Source organism: Gorilla gorilla, chromosome 4, assembly GCF_029281585.2.
Source record: "Gorilla gorilla gorilla isolate KB3781 chromosome 4, NHGRI_mGorGor1-v2.1_pri, whole genome shotgun sequence".
NCBI classification, from domain to species: Eukaryota; Metazoa; Chordata; class Mammalia; order Primates; family Hominidae; genus Gorilla; species Gorilla gorilla.
The window spans coordinates 16043758-16061459 of NC_073228.2; the positions used below are offsets into that span (position 1 = coordinate 16043758).

At 55.9% G+C, this 17702-nt stretch overlaps 1 protein-coding gene across 31 annotated transcripts in view; it reads left to right on the forward strand.

The window, feature by feature from the left end:
- The window catches only part of FBF1 (Fas binding factor 1), a 31090-nt gene that overhangs the window by 9906 nt on the left and 3482 nt on the right, over positions 1–17702 (forward strand). For 18 of the 31 annotated variants that reach the window (XM_055388879.2, XM_063706073.1, XM_019027695.4 and 15 more), the window contains 22 exons: positions 1146–1196; positions 3002–3119; positions 3663–3740; positions 4318–4437; positions 4771–4909; positions 5034–5167; positions 5751–5850; positions 7556–8011; positions 9151–9252; positions 9674–9762; positions 9932–9990; positions 10801–10956; positions 11123–11223; positions 11356–11562; positions 12686–12793; positions 12885–13024; positions 13104–13222; positions 15808–15930; positions 16015–16200; positions 16652–16828; positions 16900–17037; positions 17131–17248. In XM_055388879.2, the coding sequence (XP_055244854.1) occupies positions 1146–1196; positions 3002–3119; positions 3663–3740; positions 4318–4437; positions 4771–4909; positions 5034–5167; positions 5751–5850; positions 7556–8011; positions 9151–9252; positions 9674–9762; positions 9932–9990; positions 10801–10956; positions 11123–11223; positions 11356–11562; positions 12686–12793; positions 12885–13024; positions 13104–13222; positions 15808–15930; positions 16015–16200; positions 16652–16828; positions 16900–17037; positions 17131–17248 (3019 nt within the window). Of the gene's footprint in view, positions 1–1145; positions 1197–3001; positions 3120–3662; positions 3741–4317; positions 4438–4770; positions 4910–5033; positions 5168–5750; positions 5851–7555; positions 8012–9150; positions 9253–9673; positions 9763–9931; positions 9991–10800; positions 10957–11122; positions 11224–11355; positions 11563–12685; positions 12794–12884; positions 13025–13103; positions 13223–15807; positions 15931–16014; positions 16201–16651; positions 16829–16899; positions 17038–17130; positions 17249–17702 lie in introns of those variants that run through there. The other 13 variants (XM_019027698.4, XM_063706076.1, XM_063706079.1 and 10 more) reach the window with 2 other exon arrangements.

The following is a 17702-nucleotide window of genomic DNA, read 5'->3' on the forward strand; positions in this document are numbered from 1 at the left end:
GATGGGTGTTGTGGCCAAGGGGCTGCCCACAGAAGGGTTTAGAAGTCCCTGCAAAGTCACTTTGTTCCTTTTGTTTGTTTTTTGAGATGGAGTCTCCCTCTGTTGCTCAGGCTAGAGTGCAGTGGCGTGATCTCGGCTCACTGCAACCTCTGCCTCCCGGGGTCAAGCAATTCTCCTGCCTCAGCCTCCCAAGTAGCTGGGCTTACAGGTGCCTGCCACCATGACTGGCTAATTTTTGTTGTTGTTGTTGTTGTTGTTGTTGTTTTTGTTTTGAGATGGAGTCTCCCTCTGTCGCCCAGGCTGGAATGCAGTGGTGCAATCTTGGCTCACTGCAATCTCCGCCTCCTGGTTCAAGCGATTCTCCTGCCTCAGCCTCTTGAGTAGCTGGGATTACAGGCACCCACCACCACGCCTGGCTGATTTTTGTATTTTTAGTAGAGATGGGGTTTCACCCTGTTGGTCAGGCTGGTCTCAAACTCCTAACCTCTTGATCCACCCACATCAGCCTCTCAAAGTACTGTGATTACAGGCTGAGCCACCGTGCCCAGCCAAAGAAAATAATTTTTGTATTTTTAGTAGGTAATTTTGTATTTTTAGTAGAGACGGGGTTCCACCACGTTGGCCAGGCTGGCCTCAAACTCCTGACCTCAAGTGATCTACCCGCCTCGGCCTCCCAAAGTGCTGGGATTACAGGCGTGAGCCACTATAAATAATGCCCAAGGGCTGCCGAGTGGACCCAAAGCAGAATCCTCTTTCCTGTAGTAAGATGAGTGGAAAGGAGAGCTCCCTGAAACTGCTGGAGTCTTAGATGTTGCTCCTTTCCCCTTATAAACTCCATAGCTGTCCATTGGCATGGGTGGGAAGTAGCAGAATTCCAGTCCTGGATGGAAGAGTTCTCTATGGTTGGAAGGAGCAGGAATGGCAGTGCTCTCTGAGTCTCTATAACCAGGCAGGTTTGGCTTCAAACAACTGCCAAGCCCAAGCAAGGGGAACAAAGCCACCCTCCTGTATAAGCTCCATTGGCCAAGCTCTGCTCCTGCCACGCCGTCTGCCCTAACAGAAGCAAGGGGCCAGGACCCTGAGTTTTATTGGGCCTTGACTAATGTGCCTCCTCATCTGTGTCCTCACCCTCCTTGTGGACTTAGGTTTCAGGTATCTCAGAGGCAGACCCACAGGCTCTGCTCCAGGCCATGAAGGTAAGGAAACAGCTTGCACGATTCTTAGAACTGGGGGTGGGTGGGGTGGGGTCATGATATTTTGTACCAAGGCTTCATTCTCCCTCTAATTTCTCCCTTTACAACCTGTGTTTCTGAGCCCTTCCTCGTGCAAGCATGGAACTCGTCTGTGAGCCGTTGGCCTCCTTGCCTTTCTGAGTATCAACCAGTGTTCCTGGTATATAGAGAGTGGAGATGGCCACAGGCCTCTGGGGAAACGGGGCCAGCTCTACTCGGAGGCCCACCTAGCTGGGTCCCCTCACCTCCACCTAGAAGACAGAGGGGGAGACTCTCTCCTCTAATGCTTGTTCTTAATCTTTCTCCATATTTCTCTCCATATCCCCTGCCAAGCCCCCTTCAATACTGCTGTCTTCTCATCAGATCAAGCCCAGCGCCAATCTTTGCAATGGATTTTTAAGGCACAGATTCTGAATAATTTGTAAGGACATAATCTCTAGCTTGGCCTAAGACACCTTGTTCTCCCTCTCCTTCCAGCCAGCAGCACCTTCCTGTCTGACCCTTGGGGTTTTGTGTCCCTTTTAGTTAACCCATTTTGCCACAGTCCCTAGGACAAGGCCGCGTTTTTGGTTACAGCCCTGTGGGGCTCTTGTTTTTGTTGTGTATTTTTGGTTTTTGGGTTTTTTTTTTAGAGACACCATCGCATTCTATCACCCAGCCTGGAGTGCAGTGATGTGATCTCATTGCAACCTTAAACTCCTGGCCTTAAGCGATTCTCTTACCTTGGCCTCCCAAAATACTGTAATTACAGGCATAAGGCACCACACCCGGTCCAGATTCAGCTTCTTTAATCTCATCTTGAAATCTCTCTCCTCAAAGGCCAGGCACCTGTAATCCCAGAACTTTGGGAGGCCGAGGCAGTAGGCTCGCTTGAGCCTAGGAGTTGGAGGCTGCAATGAGCTATGATCACACCACTGCACTACAGCCTGGGTGGTGACACAGTGAGACTCTGTCTTCAAAAAAAAAAAAAAAAGTCTGGCATGGTGGCTTACTCCTGTAATGCCAGCACTTTGGGAGGCCATGGCAGGTGGATCACTTGAGCTCAGGAGTTGGAGGCTGCAATGAGCTATGATCGCACCACTTCACTCCAGCCTGGGTGACAGAGTGAGACTCTGTCTTTATTTTATTTTATTTTTAATTCATTTTTATTTTTTTGAGACAGAGTCTTGCTCTGTTGCCTAGGCTGGAGTGCAGTGGCATGATCTCGGCTCACTGCAACCTCCACCTCCCAGGTTCAAGCGATTCTCCTACCTCAGCCTCCCAAGTAGCTGGGATTACAGGCGTGCACCACCACACCCAACTAATTTTTGTATTTTTTGTAGAGACAGGGTTTCACCATGTTGGCCAGGATGGTCTCGATTTCTTGACCTGGCGATCCACCTGCCTCGGCCCAAAGTGCTGGGATTCTAGGCATGAGCCACCGCGCCCGGCCAATATCCTGTCTAAAAAAAGAAAAAAAAGAAAGCTTTTTTCCCAAGACCAGCCACCTAGGATCCCTGGGCATAACCCACAAGTCCTCTGACTCAATTTTTGGTGCTGACTTTGAGTCTCTCATCCCAGAACCATGAGCTGGACTCTACTCCACCCTACCCTGCTTACCTTTAGTTCCATTTTCTTTCTTCACTCACTGTTTTTCTCAACAGTTTTCTCATTTTCCTTTGTTTTCTCACAATTCTACACCTGGGGTGCCAACAGCCCATCTCTCTCAGGTGGAAGTCCTCAGCCCCTTATCAGACATCGTCCTCTGCCCTCCCTCCCTGGTTTTCTAGGACCTGGACGGCATGGATGCTGATATCTTAGGTCTGAAGAAATCTAATTTAGCCCCTAGCAAAAAAGCTGCAAAGGACCCTGGGAAAGGAGAGCTGCCCAACCACCCCAAGCCTGCAGGTGGGTCAGTAGCCAGTGAGAAAGGTGCATGGGAGACGGCTCCTCGCATCTGCTAGGGAGACTTTGAGGACGTGGAAGATGCTAGTAGGAAGCGTTCATGTCCTTGGGTTTTCTCTGCACAGGATGGAGAGGCCAAGGAGCATTTGTGCGTGTGTGTGTTTGAGTGTGTGTGGTGGGGTAAGGGGACAGCTTGAGTTTCCTCCCTTCCTCGAGCTGTTCCAGGCCCTCTGGGTCCAACATGGGCAGCTCCTGGAGAAGCTGTGTGAGTTAAAATGGAGAACTCTATGGTAGCCTGTGCCTCTCCTGAACCCATGTCTCTGGAGTGACTCATGATGAGGAAGCAGAGGTAGCTCCTACCTCGTTTCCCTGCCAGAAGCCCATGGGAGAACTGGAGACTCCTCCCTTGGCTGTGCCCATGGCCATGAGCCCCCAGCTTCCCAGGAAGAAGTGCACCCCATCCTAGTGGCCCCAGTCCATGATATGGGAGGAGGACTTTGGCCAGGAGAGACTCAGGCCCATGACCTTGTCTTCTGCTTCCTGCAGGGGGTGCCATTCCCACCAAGAAGTCACTTCCGTCTCCCAGCAGCTCTGGGCATCAGAACAGGAGGTTTTCCTCTGAAGGTACCATAGGCTCCTGTCATGCCTCTGGGACACTCTGGTTTGGGAGTGGAGCAGCCTAGGTATGCTTGCTGGCCCGAGGCCCAGCTGCTGCCTATGTCACATGGGTGCCACTGGTTTAGTTCCTCATGAATTCATGTCGGGACCAGTTATATTGTATTGGCTGAGATATTAGGGAACTTATTTGCAAAGACCTTAAAGCCAGGCATCAAACTGAAGATCTTCCCAAGTATAGGAAGAAGCCCCTTTCCTGTCATGAATGTGTGGATATTTTACTTCTCTTCTGACGCTTGAGGGACATTTCCAGAAGGTCATGCAGCCTGCAGAGTCAGAGGCCCCACGGGCAAGCCTGAGGCAGGCCCCGTAGGTCCAGGGCCGCCCTCCAACTCCCTCTCTCCTTGCCCGGCCTGTCTCTTTGTGGAGTCCCCGTTGCCCCAGGCCCCAGCCTCCAGATGCCAGGGGGCTTGTTTATGTACTGGAGCAGCTAGAAGCCTTGACTCGAGCGCTGCTCCCCAGTTCAGGCTTGCTTTTCCTCAGCTAAGTGCTGCAGTCTGACCTGTGCTTTCCCTTCTGCTGTGAGACTTGGAAGACCCATTGGGAGGACTTCTCTCCTATGATGAAGGAGGAATCACCAAGCAGCCGCCTGTGACACAGAGTAAAACAGCTTCTGACAAGAGCCCCAGCACAGTGAGAGATCAAGGTAGGGTGGAGTGGGCTCATTTCCCAACCTGGAAGAAGAGTTTATTGGCAACAAGCTAACCAGCCTTTCCGGTGCAGAACCAGAGGCCTCTCCCAGGTGGGGACCAGAGGTCTAAGGTCCAGTACAAAGAGATCATCAGCCTTTAGGAATAGGGAGGTAGGACGTGTGAGTCTGGGAGTAGGCTGGAGGAATTGGGTCCCGTGGACAGACCAGGCAGGTCTAAAGCCTGTCGTCCTACCTAAAGGTGCAGAGAAACCACCCCCAACCCCATTCAGATATCACAGTTGAGGGCAAGAAGGCTGCGGGCATTGGGCCTTGTGTTTTGTCTTTCAGGTCCCTCTATTCCTCTAACTCCTGGGGACACCCCCATCCGAAAAAAAGAAGAATTGTTGTTTGATGATGGGGATGATATCATGGCCACCTTGGGGTTTGGAGACAGCCCCAAAGCAGAGAAGAGGCAGATAGGAGACCAGTAAGGATCCCTGAGTAGGCCAGGCTGCTGCCTCAGGTTCAGGGAAAAGCTGGTGGACGGGTACTGTGGGATTCCTGAGAGCCCCTCATACCTACACGTTCCTGCCGTGTGTCCCGTCCTGCAGGGAAGGGCCTCGCCCTGCTCGCTCCACGCTGGATGAGCTGCTGGGTCGAGGCACGGCCACCAAACTCCTGGCCCGCCCGGGCACCGGGGAGCACAGGGAGTTCAAGCTAGACAAGAAGTACCAGAGGCCACAGGGTAAGGAGGCTTGCGGGGGCCGCAACAGGACGGGAGGGAGGCCTCTAGATCAGGCTTTCATCACAACCTATAATAAGAAATCAGCCTCACATCCTGATACACACATGTGATTATACACGTCTATAGCTGAGACAAAATAATACTTAACGTGAAATAATACTTACCGTGACCACTGTTCGTGCTCGGTTGTCTATGATTGAGATGCTGTTTGATTTGGAAACACACTGGCTGTGACACATTAAGCTGGTTTCTCAGCCCTCTCATGGGTAGCAGCTCGCATTTGAAAAGCACTGCTCTGGCCATGTTTCTCAAAGCATCAGCCCCCAAGCTGTCTGCTGAGAATCATTCTTGTGACACATGCCGCTCGCTGGACCTGACCTCGAGGGATCCTGGGGCAGGGTCTGGCTACTGCAAGGCCACTGCATCTTCCTGGCCAGTGCCTGAGGTGCTTCCTTCACAGCAGCTTCCCTCTGCTTGTCTTACACAACAAGCTACCAAATTCAGCTTTTGTTAGAATTTTGCAGCCACAAATGAGCTTGGTTCCCCTACTCCAGATCACGGTCACAGGCTCCTTAATTCACAGACAGTGAAGATACGTGGGGTGACGAGGACTTCACCTTTGGAGCCTATCAGCCCACCGTGGTCTCCTCTGAGGGCCGGCAGTCCCGCCGGCAGTCTGTCAGGTAAGTGGGGCCTGCAGGAGGCTTGGCCTCTTGAGACCGGTCGGCCACTGGGAAGACAGGCCCCTGCAGCTGTCCCCTGTCCCACCCGAGAGTCTCATGTGGGAGGCCACAGGGTACAAGGCCCTCAGCTCTGCAGGTGCTGAAGGAAGCGGGAGATGGCCTGGTCCCGCCAGCCCAGAGAGAGTGGTGGAGATGGCCCCAGTGGGAGCCCCCATCCCAGACGCTGCTCAGGTTTGCCAGTGCCCCACCCAGCCTCAGAAGGAAAGGGGCAGGTGGGCCTGCCTCCACCTAAAGCCCCTGAAATCATAAAAGGCTGTGATGTCGCTCGGTCTCCCCAAGGAACATACTTCCCGATGGGTAGCAAGACCACTGGCATCTGCGGTGGCTTCTTAGACCCCGCTTCCCAGGAACTCTGCTGTCGAACTTGCCGTGACAATTCTGACAGCGTGATCCTCTCAGTTTACAAAAAAAAAAATTAAATCAGTGATAGGATTTTCTGAGTTTGGAGTTCTTTTCCCAGTATATATTTTAAACTTTGTATTTTGAAGTAATTTCAAACTTCAAAAGTCGGCTGGGTGTGGTGGCTCATGCCTGTAATCTCAGCAGTTTGGGAGACCGAGGCAGGTGGATCACCTGAGGTCAGGAGTTCGAGACCAGCCTGGCCAACATGGTGAAACCCTGTCTCTGCTAAAAATACAAAAATTAGCTGGGCGTGGTGGTGGGCGCCTGTGATTCCAGCTACTCGGGAGGCTGAGGCAGGAGAATAGCTTGAATCCTAGAGGCGGAAGTTGTGGTGAGCTGAGATTGCACCACTCACTGCACTCCAGCCTGGGCAACAGAGCGAGACTCCGTCTCAAAAAAAAACTTCAGAAGTTGTAAGAACAGCACCAGGAGCCCCTCTCATCCTTTCCCAGGTTCAGCAGTTGCTCCCATTGTGCCAGGTTGGCTTCTTCATCCTCTTTCTATCTGAATAGCTCTAAGCACATCGGCATTACTTCCCACACCCAGTACGTTCTTAACCCTGGGAACCTGCTGCCACTGGTCAGTGACAGATGAAGGCCACGGCCGGACAAATGAAGTAACTGTTGTTGGAAAACCTGGAAACCACTTGATCCAACTTATTATTATTTTTTTTAGACAGAGTCTCACTCTGTCGCCCAGGCTGGAGTGCAGTGGCATGATCTCGGCTTACCACAACCTCTGCCTCCCGGGTTCAAGCAATTCTCGTGCCTCAGCCTCCCAAGTAGCTGGGATTACAGGCGCCCACCACCACACCTGACTAATTTTTTTGTGTTTTTAGTAGAGATGGGGTTTCACATGTTGCCAGGCTGGTCTTGAACTCCTGGCCTTAAGCGATCTGCCCACCCTGGCCTCCCAAAGATCTGGGATTACAGACATGAGCCACTGTGCTCGGCCTGATTTTTCTTTAGACCTGTGTGCCCATGGCTGTCATTTGATCCTGTTCCTGTTCTCTGTGGGTAGAACTGTCCCTGGTTCATGTGATGGAAGTCAAGGTCTCTGTACTTCGTGGTGTTCTACAGACAGCACGTGGCCTGCCACCTGAGCCGGTCCAGGAGCCACTGCTCACTGGGCCTCAGCTGACTGTGCAGGGTCCCTGGGCATCGTGACGCCCAGCTGCAGGCTGCTAGGGGGCCACTGGGACTGGCTGTTTCCCCTGCCTGACACCCTCCTTTCTGTCTTGAAGTAGGTTCTTAGCAGACAGTGGCCCAGACCCCAAGGGAGAACCAGGCTCCAAACAGAGCCCTCCAATGGCTTCCAGCCCCATCCAGCCCAGGAAGGGAGGAGCTGACTGGTTGGGCCTCAAGGACGAGGACTTGGACCTGTTCCCTGCCTCACCCACCAGAGAGGCCCATCGGGAAAGCTCAGTGCCTGTCACGCCCTCAGTGCCTCCTCCTGCGAGCCAGCACTCCACGCCAGCTGGGCTGCCCCCCTCCAGGGCAAAGCCACCAACTGAAGGTGCAGGGTCCCCTGCCAAAGCCAGCCAGGCTTCCAAGCTGCGAGCCTCCAAGGAGGAGAAAGAGGACTGGCTGAGCCATGCCCTGTCTCGGAAGAAGTCCCAAGGCCTGGCCAGAGAGCAGCATGCTGGGACCTCTGAGGGCCTGTGTTTGGCGGGGACAGCAGGCCATCCCCCTTCTGGCAGGTACTGACTTAGGCTGCTGTGGCTAGTAGGGGGAGGACTGGCTGGGGACTTGAGGAGCCCCTTTGCCCCTTCACCTGTCGCAGCCTCAGTCAGCAGTTGGGGAACAAGGCAGGGTGCCGTGGCCACAGAGGCCGCTTCTTGGCTTTGCTACTCTGCCTTTTAGGCACTGCAGAGAGAGCCTCTGGCTCCCAGGCTTGCCCCAGGGACATACCCAAGAAGGAGGGCTGTTGACATTCATGCCCTGACCGCCGTGGGGACAGGTGCTAACTTGATCGAGGAGAAGACAGAGGGTCCCTGAGGTGGCAGACACACCGCTGCCCTGTCACAGCGCCCTCAGGCTGGAAGTCCCAGCATCCAAACAGCCGGTGCTTCTGCCGACTCCACTGAAGCGAGTATGGCGTGTGTGAGCTGAGATGTCCCTGTGCTCTTTGAGAGTGTTAGAGGAGACATAGTGGCCGAGAGGCGCCTCTTGGAGAAGCCCCTATCCGTGGGGCAGGATAGCGAGTGACCTCTGAAGGCAGGAAGGCACAAGGGGCCAGCATGCTGGGGGAGTCCAGAGGAAGTGGTGAGATGTGCTGTGGCCAGAGCCCAGGGGAGTGAACTGGGCAATTTTTGACAGCCCAGGGACATCACCCTGTCCTGGGGTTGATGACAGGAGGGCAGTTTTGACTTTGACCTGAGGCCAAGGGGAAAGCTCAGGCCAAAACAGAAAAGAGCCTGTCTCTTCACTGACCCGTGAGCCGAGAAAGAGGTGGAAATAATGAGAAAGGGAGCCAGCCAGATTTGGTAGACTGAGCAGAATCCTAATCTAGAGCTGAGCCAAGTTAAGTGGACTGGAACAGGGCTCTGAACTTGAACTTGACTCCAGTGTCTGTAACATTTCCATTGTCACTGCTTCGACAGTGTCCCTTCACTGCGCCACTGTGGACATTGAGGCAGGAAGGGGGTACTGGAAGGGAAGAGATGCCCAGAAATCCCAGGAGCTCAGACGTGGGAGGAGAACGCCCCAAGACGGGATGGTGGAAGCAGGAGGAAGGGGGGCCACGAGCTTCACGTGTGAAGCCCGTCCTGGGCCCTGTCTTCATCCAGCCTGACCTGGGCCTTCTGTCACCTTCACCTTGAATGCTGCCTTTCCTCAGCCAACCTCTCACCAGCACACAAGGGCTTGAGCACACAGCTGCTGGAGGGAGCTCTGGAACAACTGCACGAGAAAGACCGTGTGTCAGGCCTGGCGTCTCGGGGTAGGCCTGGGCTGCGGGCTGAGTGGGAATGAGAGCATGGTGGGCAGCACAGGCCTCTGTCCTGAGAGAGGGACACAGAGGCTGTTCACCCTGCCCCTGCCCCGTCCCCGTGTCCCACACAGAGGCTGCCCACCCTGCTCCATCCCTGTGCCCTACACAGAGGCTGCCCACCCTGCCCCATCCCCGTGTCCCACCTAGAGGCTGCCCACCCTGCCCCATCCCTGTGTCCCAGCAGAGACTGCTCAGCATGCCCCATCCCCGTGTCCCACGTAGAGGCTGCCCACCCTGCCCCGTCACCGTGTCCCACCTAGAGGCTGCCCACCCTGTCCCGTCCCCGTGTCCCACGAGAGGCTGCCCACCCTGCCCCGTCCCCGTGTCCCACACAGAGGCTGCTCACCATGCCCCATCCCTGTGTCCTCAGGTCCCCTGTGACTCAGAACCATGCCGCCTCAGCACTCCCTACAGGTTCCCCAAAGAGGGGAACAGCCCCTGGAGACCTCTCAGCCACTGGTTTGTTTTTTGTTTGCTGCTTCATTTGGGAGTTTAACCCTGGGTGAGGAAGAGGTGCTTTGAGCTTCCTTTGGGGTCCCTGGGACATGAGTTACACCAGCCCCTCCTGGACACTCGCAGGCCCAGAGCCCTGGGCCTCCTGCTCATTTCTCTGCTGTTGATGTTTCAGAGCCTGCCACGTGTTTCCCGAGCACCCAGAAACCCACAGAGCCTTCCGTGCCCGTCCAGGTAGGGGTGTGGGCAGACAGGTCTAGCTCAGGGCCTAGGGAGCAATTCTCCATGCCCAGGGGCAACACCCACAGTTTGACCTGACGACCTGCCAGGAAAAATGTGTCAAACATACCAAATGTGACGTCAGCCAGCTCCCCGGGCACCCCCCACTAGAACTTGCCTGAATTTCTAGCCTCGCTGCTCCTGGGCAGAGCTGGGTGTTAATTTGCCTACATCAGTGGGGAGTTTGAGGAGGCAGCCAGGCCGGGGAGCTGGGGTGCTGCAGACAGAAAGCAGGGCCGCAGGGTCCTGTTCTGTCAAGAAGGCCTCCTCCACCCTTGCCATCCTCCCACCACACCTCTGCCTCTGTTTCCCATGTGTGGCAGTCACCTGTGACACCTGGGCCTGGGAGGTGTGCCCCCCCCCCAGGAGTGTGTCCCTGGGAGATGGTGGGTAGGGGACAGCTTGTGGGAACCAGATTAGTGTCAACATGTGGGCTTCAGGCCTGACAGGAAAAGCCAGCATCAGCTTTTGTCATAGTGAAGACTCTGCTGGGGTTCAGCCATTTGTCTGGGAAGCAGGAGACCATGCTGGGGAGGAAGCTGTTCCGGAGGGTGGAGGGAGACATGCTCCTGACCAGACCTGCAAGGGGAGGTACACTGGGGACTGCTCAGCCGCAGTGACTGTGACTTTCCAAGGCCTTGGCCCCATCTGCAGCCACAGATCAGATGCAGGGAGGTCCAGTGAGCAGTGGGCCAGGAGGTATCTGATCTCAGCTGGGCCCCTGTCCCCTCCCTAACTAGGAACACCTCTCTTCCTCTCCTCCAGCCCCTGCTCCCAGAGTCCCTGGCCCGGAGCCTGCTGCCGGGCACAGAATACCAGAAGCAGCTCCTGGCAGCACAGGTGCAACTTCAGAGCGGCCCCGCTGAGCTCCAGGCTGAGCTGCTGCAGAGCCAGGCCCGGCTGGCAGAGCTGGAGGCCCAGGTGAGGGGCAGCGGGGCCGTTGGCGCTGGGGGCAGGGTTGCAACAGGAGGGGACACTGAGAGTGGCTGGAAGCTTCCCCAGGAGGGAGGAAGGGCTGTTGGCACAGGGCAACGTGGAGTACAGCCACCTCCCCTCCCTGGTTGCTGGCCCTCCTGCCGTCTCCCAGGTGCGGAAGCTGGAGCTAGAACGGGCCCAGCATGAGCTGCTGCTGGGGAGTCTGCAGCAGCAGCACCAGGCAGACCTGGAGCTCATCGAGAGTGCACACAGGTACCCTGGCGCTGGCCCCAGCTCTGCCTTGGATCTCACACTGACCCCAAAGGCCACCCAGTGTGCCTGGAGAGGCCTTTAGGCGGCAGCCCTCTGCCTTCCCTGCGCCATGGCTGGGTGTTCTGTTGGCAGAAGCCGCATCAAGGTGCTAGAAACATCGTACCAGCAACGGGAGGAGCGGCTCCGGAGAGAGAACGAAGAGCTGTCAGCTCGGTATCTGTCGCACTGCCAGGAGGCCGAACAGGCCCGTGCTGAGCTTACGGCCCAGCACCAGCGGCGCTTGGCGGCCATAGCGCAGGAGAAGGACCAGGAAATGGAGCGGCTCCGGGAGCTGCAGCGGTGAGGCCCAGGGACAGGCAGCTGGGGAGCAGGCTTGCAAGGAGTAGCCGGAAGAGAGCCATCCCCACGAGACCCTTCGCTGTGGCTCAGCAGCCTTTGGACAGGGGTTGGGTCCTTCCCTCCCAGTCCAGTGAGTGAGGACTGAGGGTTGAGCACACTGACCCATCACACTCATGGGTGGGGGTGCCACCTGCTCTTACAGAGGCAGGAGGGGGTACCCACAGGCTGTTCAGGCATGGCATGGCAGCAGCAAGCCGCCCAGGGTCTAACTAAGCACAGGGTCATCCACTCGCCTGCTCATGCAGTAGAGGCTAGAAACAAGATCCACCTGGGAAAGGCTTGCGCTGTTGTGCCTGCCATGTTTATAGGGTTGCCTTTCTAGAAGAGAAGGAAACTAAGAAAAGTTACCTAAGGGAGTCAGGTCGATGAAGGCAGAGGCAGCCTTTTAAGACTGCTCAGGGCCGGGTGCAGTGGCTCACACCTGTAATGCCAGCACTTTGGGAGGCCGAGGTGGGAGGATCACTTGAGGCCAGGAGTTTGAGACCAGTCTGGGCAACATAGTGAGACCTCATCTCTAGAAAAAAAAAAAAAAAAGACTGCTTGGGGCGGGGCGCGGTGGCTCACACCTGTAATCCCAGTGCTTTGGGAGGCCAAGGTGGGCAGATTGCCTGAGCTCAGAAGTTCGAGACCAGCCTGGGCAACACGGTGGAAACCCCATCTCTACTAAAATATAAAAAATTAGGCGTGGTGAGCGCCTATAGTCCCAGCCACTCGGGAGGCTGAGGCAGGAGAATTGCTTGAACCCAGGAGGCAGAGGTTGCAGTGAGCCGAGATCACGCCACTGAACTCCAGCCTGGGCGACAGAGTGAGAGACTCTGGGTGACAGAGCAAAACTCCATCTCCAAAAAAAGAAAAGCTGAATAATGGGAGGAATGCCCATCTTAGTGCGTGTAGCATTGAGGCACCATGACAGATAAGACAGAGGAGCTGGGGAAACTGAGGCAGTGCCCGGCGGAGGAGAGGCCTGGGAGCAAGGGCTGCATGGAAACACGCCTTTCCACAAGGAGTTACCACATCAGGGTGATCCAGCTCACAGTGACCGCCTTCTCCCGCCTCCCCTCAGGGCGTCCATCCTAGACATGCGCAGAGACCACGAGGAGCAGCTGCAGCGGCTAAAGCTGCTGAAGGACCGAGAGGTCGATGCGGCCACCAGTGCCACCTCCCACACGCGGTATGTGCGCTGCCCCAACCATGCCCGCCTGAGGTTGGGGGCCAGGAGGTCCCCGAGACCTTCAGGAGGGGGTGACCCAGTCTTCTTCCAGGTCCCTGAATAGCATCATCCACCAGATGGAGAAGTTCTCCAGCAGCCTGCACGAGTTGTCCTCCCGCGTGGAGGCCTCGCACCTCACCACCTCCCAGGAGCGGGAGCTGGGGATCCGGCAGCGTGACGAGCAGCTGCGGGGTACGCCCTCCCCTCTCAGCCACCCGGGCTCCTGGTGGGAAGGGGAGCAGCTGCTGAGCACCCTGTGGGTTGCCCCCAGCACTGCAGGAGCGGCTGGGCCAGCAGCAACGGGACATGGAGGAGGAGCGGAGCCGGCAACAGGAGGTCATCGGGAAGATGGAGGCGCGGCTGAATGAGCAGAGCCGGCTGCTGGAGCAGGTGAGGCCCGTCCTCCTGGCCCTCCTGCCACGGGGCCTCTTCTCCAGGGCACCCGCAGGTGTGGTGGCACTCCCCTGACCTCACTTCCTCAGGAGGTCAGTGCCCCACCTGCCGCTTCCTGCCTCTACATCTCCCTGCCCTGGCCAGGCCCTCAGCACTGCCCACCTGAGCATGCAGGGGCCGCCTGGCCAGGCCCCCACCACGCCCTGCCCGCTCCTCAGCACCGCAAGCCCCTCGGCCACCTTGGCTGCCCTCCGCAGTCTAGCCCCCGCAACCATCAGCTGCACTTCCCACTTCCTGACACTCGAATCTGTCACATTAGCTGAGGCCTGACATTGGGACAGATGCTCTTGCCCATTAAATGTCATCCTAGCCTCTTCAGCTCTCACAGAGACATTTGAACTCCCTAGATACCTTTCATATATAAGCACATGCTTTATTTAAATAATGATGACCTTAGCCAGGCACAGTGGCCTGTGCCTATAATCCCAGCTACTTGGGGGGCTGAGGCAGCAGGATCACTTAAGGCCCAGAATTTGAGACCAGCCTAGCGAGACCATAAAAAAATTTTTTTATGCCAGGCAAGTTGGCTCATGCCTGTAATTCCAGCACTTCGGGAGGCCAAGGCTGGAGGATCACTTGAGGTCAGGAGTTCGAGACCAGCCTGGCCAACATGGTGAAACTAAAAATAAAAAAATAAAAAACTAGCCAGGTGTGGTGGCGCATGCCTGTAATCCCAGCTACTAGAGAGGCTGAGGTGGGAGAATCGCTTGAATCCAGGACACGGAGGCTGCAGTGAGTGGAGATCATAACATGGCACACCAGTCTGGTTAACAGAGCGAGACTCTGTCTCAAAAAATTAAATAATAAAAACATTTAAATTTTGTTTTAATTAACTGGGTGTGGTGGTGCACACCTGCAGTCCCTGCGTTTGCTCACATCCTTTTCCTTACCTGTGGAAATCTTTCTAGGCTGAATTCAATGGTAATGAATCTTTCGATGCTACCACCTCCACAAAGCCTTCCTTGTCCTCCCACCTATCTTTTTGTCCTCAGCTAGTAGTTGTCATCTTCTAAGGTTTTACAAAGCACTGTTACTTTTTAGAGACAGGGTCTTGCTCTGTTGCCCAGGCTGGAGTGCAGTGGTGTGATCATAGCTCACTGCAGCCTGACCTCCTTGGCTTAAGCCATCCTCCTGCCTCAGCTTCCTGAGTAGCTGGGACTACAGGCACAAACCACCACACCCAGCTAATTGTGTATTTTTTACTGAGATGTGGGTCTCGCCATGTTGCCCAGGCTGGTCTTGAACTCTTGGGCTCAAGCAATCTGCCCACTTAGGCCTCCCAACATTTTGAGAGTACAGGTGGGAGCCACCACGCCTGGCCAAAAAAAAAAATTTTTTTTAGAGATGGGGTCTCACTGTCACTCAGGCTGGAGTGCAGTGGCAAGATCTCAGCCCACTGCAGCTTGAACCTCCTGGGCTCAAGCAATCTTCCCACCTCAGCCGCCAAGTAGCTGGGATCACAAGTGCATGCCACTATACCCAGCTAATTTTTTGTATTTTTTGTAGAAACGGGGGTTTGCCATGTTGCCCAGGCTGATCTCAAACTCCTGAGCTCAGACAAGCTGCCCACTTTGGCCTCCCAAAGTGCAGGGATTACAGGCGTGAGCCACCATGCCCAGCCAAAAACTTTTTTTTTTTTTTTTTTTTTTTTTTGAGTCAGAGTCTCGCTCTGTCACCCAGGCTGTAGTGTAGTGGCGCAATCTCAGCTCACTGCAACCTTCGTCTCCTGGGTTCAAGGGATTCTCCTGCCTCAGCCTCCTGAGCTACTGGGATTACAGGCAACTGCCACCACGCCCAGCTAATTTTTGTATTTTTAGTAGAGATGGGTTTCACCACGTTGGCCAGGCTGGTCTTGAACTCCTGACCTCAGGTGATCCACCCGTCTCAGCCTCCCAAAGTGCCGGGATTATAGGGCTGAGCCACTGTGCCCGGCCCAAAAAAAATGTTTTTAAAGAAGAAAATAAAAATATCCCACTAGTCAGAGATGTCCACTGCTGACCTGATATCTATCCTGTAGCCATATCAACATAGATAGAGATGCTTTTATGTTGTGAAGCATTTTGATTCGCCTCTTCATTTGGTAACTGTGTTAAGCATCTGCCTGGGGTCAGGCACAGTGAAGCTCTCGCCTTGTGCTGTGTGTGGCTGGGCCCACAGCACAGCATTAAGCCACCCTGTGCTTAGCCTGCTTGGCTGATGGGTGAGGACAGGCAGAGTGCGTAGCTGGCGATTCAGTGGCAGGGATGTTGCTGCTCTTTGGCCCTCCCAAGCTGCTAGCCTTGGTGCTGTTGGAGACCTGAGGGTTGGGAGGGCACCTGCTGGGTCCTTCTCTTGGGCAGAATCGTGCGGGCTGGGCCCTGGCAGCGCCTCCCAGGCACCCCTCATTTTGTGCCTCTTTGGGAAGGACGTGTCAGTGGCATAGTGTGGGAGACACTGGTGGGTTCATGCAGCTTGTCAGGGAGTGGCCAGGCGTGATCCTCAGGGCGGGAACCACGCTCTCAGTCCTGCCCTGGGCCCTACAGGAACGCTGGCGGGTGACTGCCGAGCAGTCCAAGGCGGAGTCCATGCAGCGCGCCCTAGAGGAGCAAAGGAAGGTCACGGCCCAGCAGATGGCCATGGAAAGGGCGGAGCTGGAGCGGGCCAAGGTGAGTCAAGCCACCGCACTCAGCCCCTGCCCCTGCCATTATGCCCAGGGACACTCACCCCGTGCCCTCACTCCCACATCCCAGAGCGCCTTGCTGGAGGAGCAGAAGTCTGTCATGCTCAAGTGCGGGGAGGAGCGGCGGCGCCTGGCTGCCGAGTGGGCGGAGTTCTCCGCGCAGCAAAAGCTGAGTAAGGAGCGGGCCGAGCGCGAGGCCGAGCGGGCATTGCAGGTGGACACCCAGCGGGAGGGCACCCTCATCAGCCTGGCCAAGGTAGGGCCCAGAGCCTCTGGACAGTGGGCGCAGGCCCAGGGTTGCCTGCGCCCCTCCATCTGGACACATCCGCTTCCAGTCTTAGGAAAGGAGAGTGTAGCACTAATGTCACAAGAGCATAGGGATTAAAACAGTAATCGCATCATCATGCTAACATCTTCCTCGTATTGTCCCAGGTGCATTATACACATTTTATTTGATCCTCATATTCCCATGACTTTGGTCATTTAGAAATGAGGAAACCGAACTTCAGAATTGAGCCTGCCACAGTCACGTGGCTTGTGAGGGCAGCACTCCGGCTTGGCCCCAGGCTTCTCTGGCTCTCCCTGGAAGCCCCTGGCTCCACCACCCCCTCCCAGGGGCAGGGTGGGCAGAGGGGACCCTAGAGTCCTGCACAGAGCGCAGCGCAACTCCTGGGAGGAGAATGCAGCAGGGCCTCCGCCGTCTCCAGGAGCAGGCTGAGCTGAAGATCAGGGCCAGCGAGCTCCGGGCCGAGGAGAAGCAGCTGGCAGCGGAGAGAGCAGCCCTGGAGCAGGAGCGGCAGGAGCTGCGGCTGGAGAAGGAGAGGATCAACGCCACCGCCCTGCGTGTCAAGCTCCGCGCCGAGGAGGTGGAAAGCATGAGCAAGGTGCTGCTCGGGCACATGGGCGTGGGCGCATCTTAGCCCAGGCAGCCCTGACCCAGGCGGCCTCCCTGCAGGTGGCCTCCGAGAAGTACGAGGAGGGGGAGCGGGCATTGCGCGAGGCCCAGCAGGTGCAGGCAGAGCAGCAGGCCAGGTTGCAGGCGGTGCAGCAACAGCAGGAGCGGCTGCGGAAGCAGGAGCAGCACATGCACCAGGCAAGGCTCCCTGAGTGTATGGCGCCCCTGCCCCCAGCACCCCCAGCCTCCCACCTCACAGCTGAGTCCTTCTTTCCGGGGGAACGGGGACAGGAGCATCTGAGTCTGGCCCAGCAGAGGCTGCAACTGGACCGCGCACGACAGGACCTGCCCTCTAGCCTCGTGGGTCTGTTCCCCAGGGCCCAGGGCCCTGCAGCCTCCAGCCAGAGTGGTGAGTGGCTCCAGAAGGAAGGGCCGGCGGCTCAGGACTGGGCAGGGGCAGTGCTAGGAGTGGGCAGGCCCTCCTCCAGCCGCTCCAGTTAAGGCGGCCAGCTGGGTTTTATAGTCGCCTTATTTCTTTTTTACACAAATAATGTGTGTTAATTTTAGATAAATCAGAAATAGAGAGAGGAACACTATTATGAAAAATGTCACCTTTTTGTAACTCTGGACTCAGGAAAAAAAAGGAAATTAAAAAAGTCGTTGTCAGGCCGGGTGTGGTGGCTCACACCTATAATCTCAGCACTTTCGGCGGCCGAGGCAGGCGAATCATCTGAGGTCAGGAGTTCAAGACCAGCCTGGCCAACATAATGAAACCCCGTCTCTACTAAAAATACAAAATTAGCCAGGTGTGGTGGCAGGTGCCCGTAATCCCAGCTACTCAGGAGGCTGAGGCAGGAGAGTCA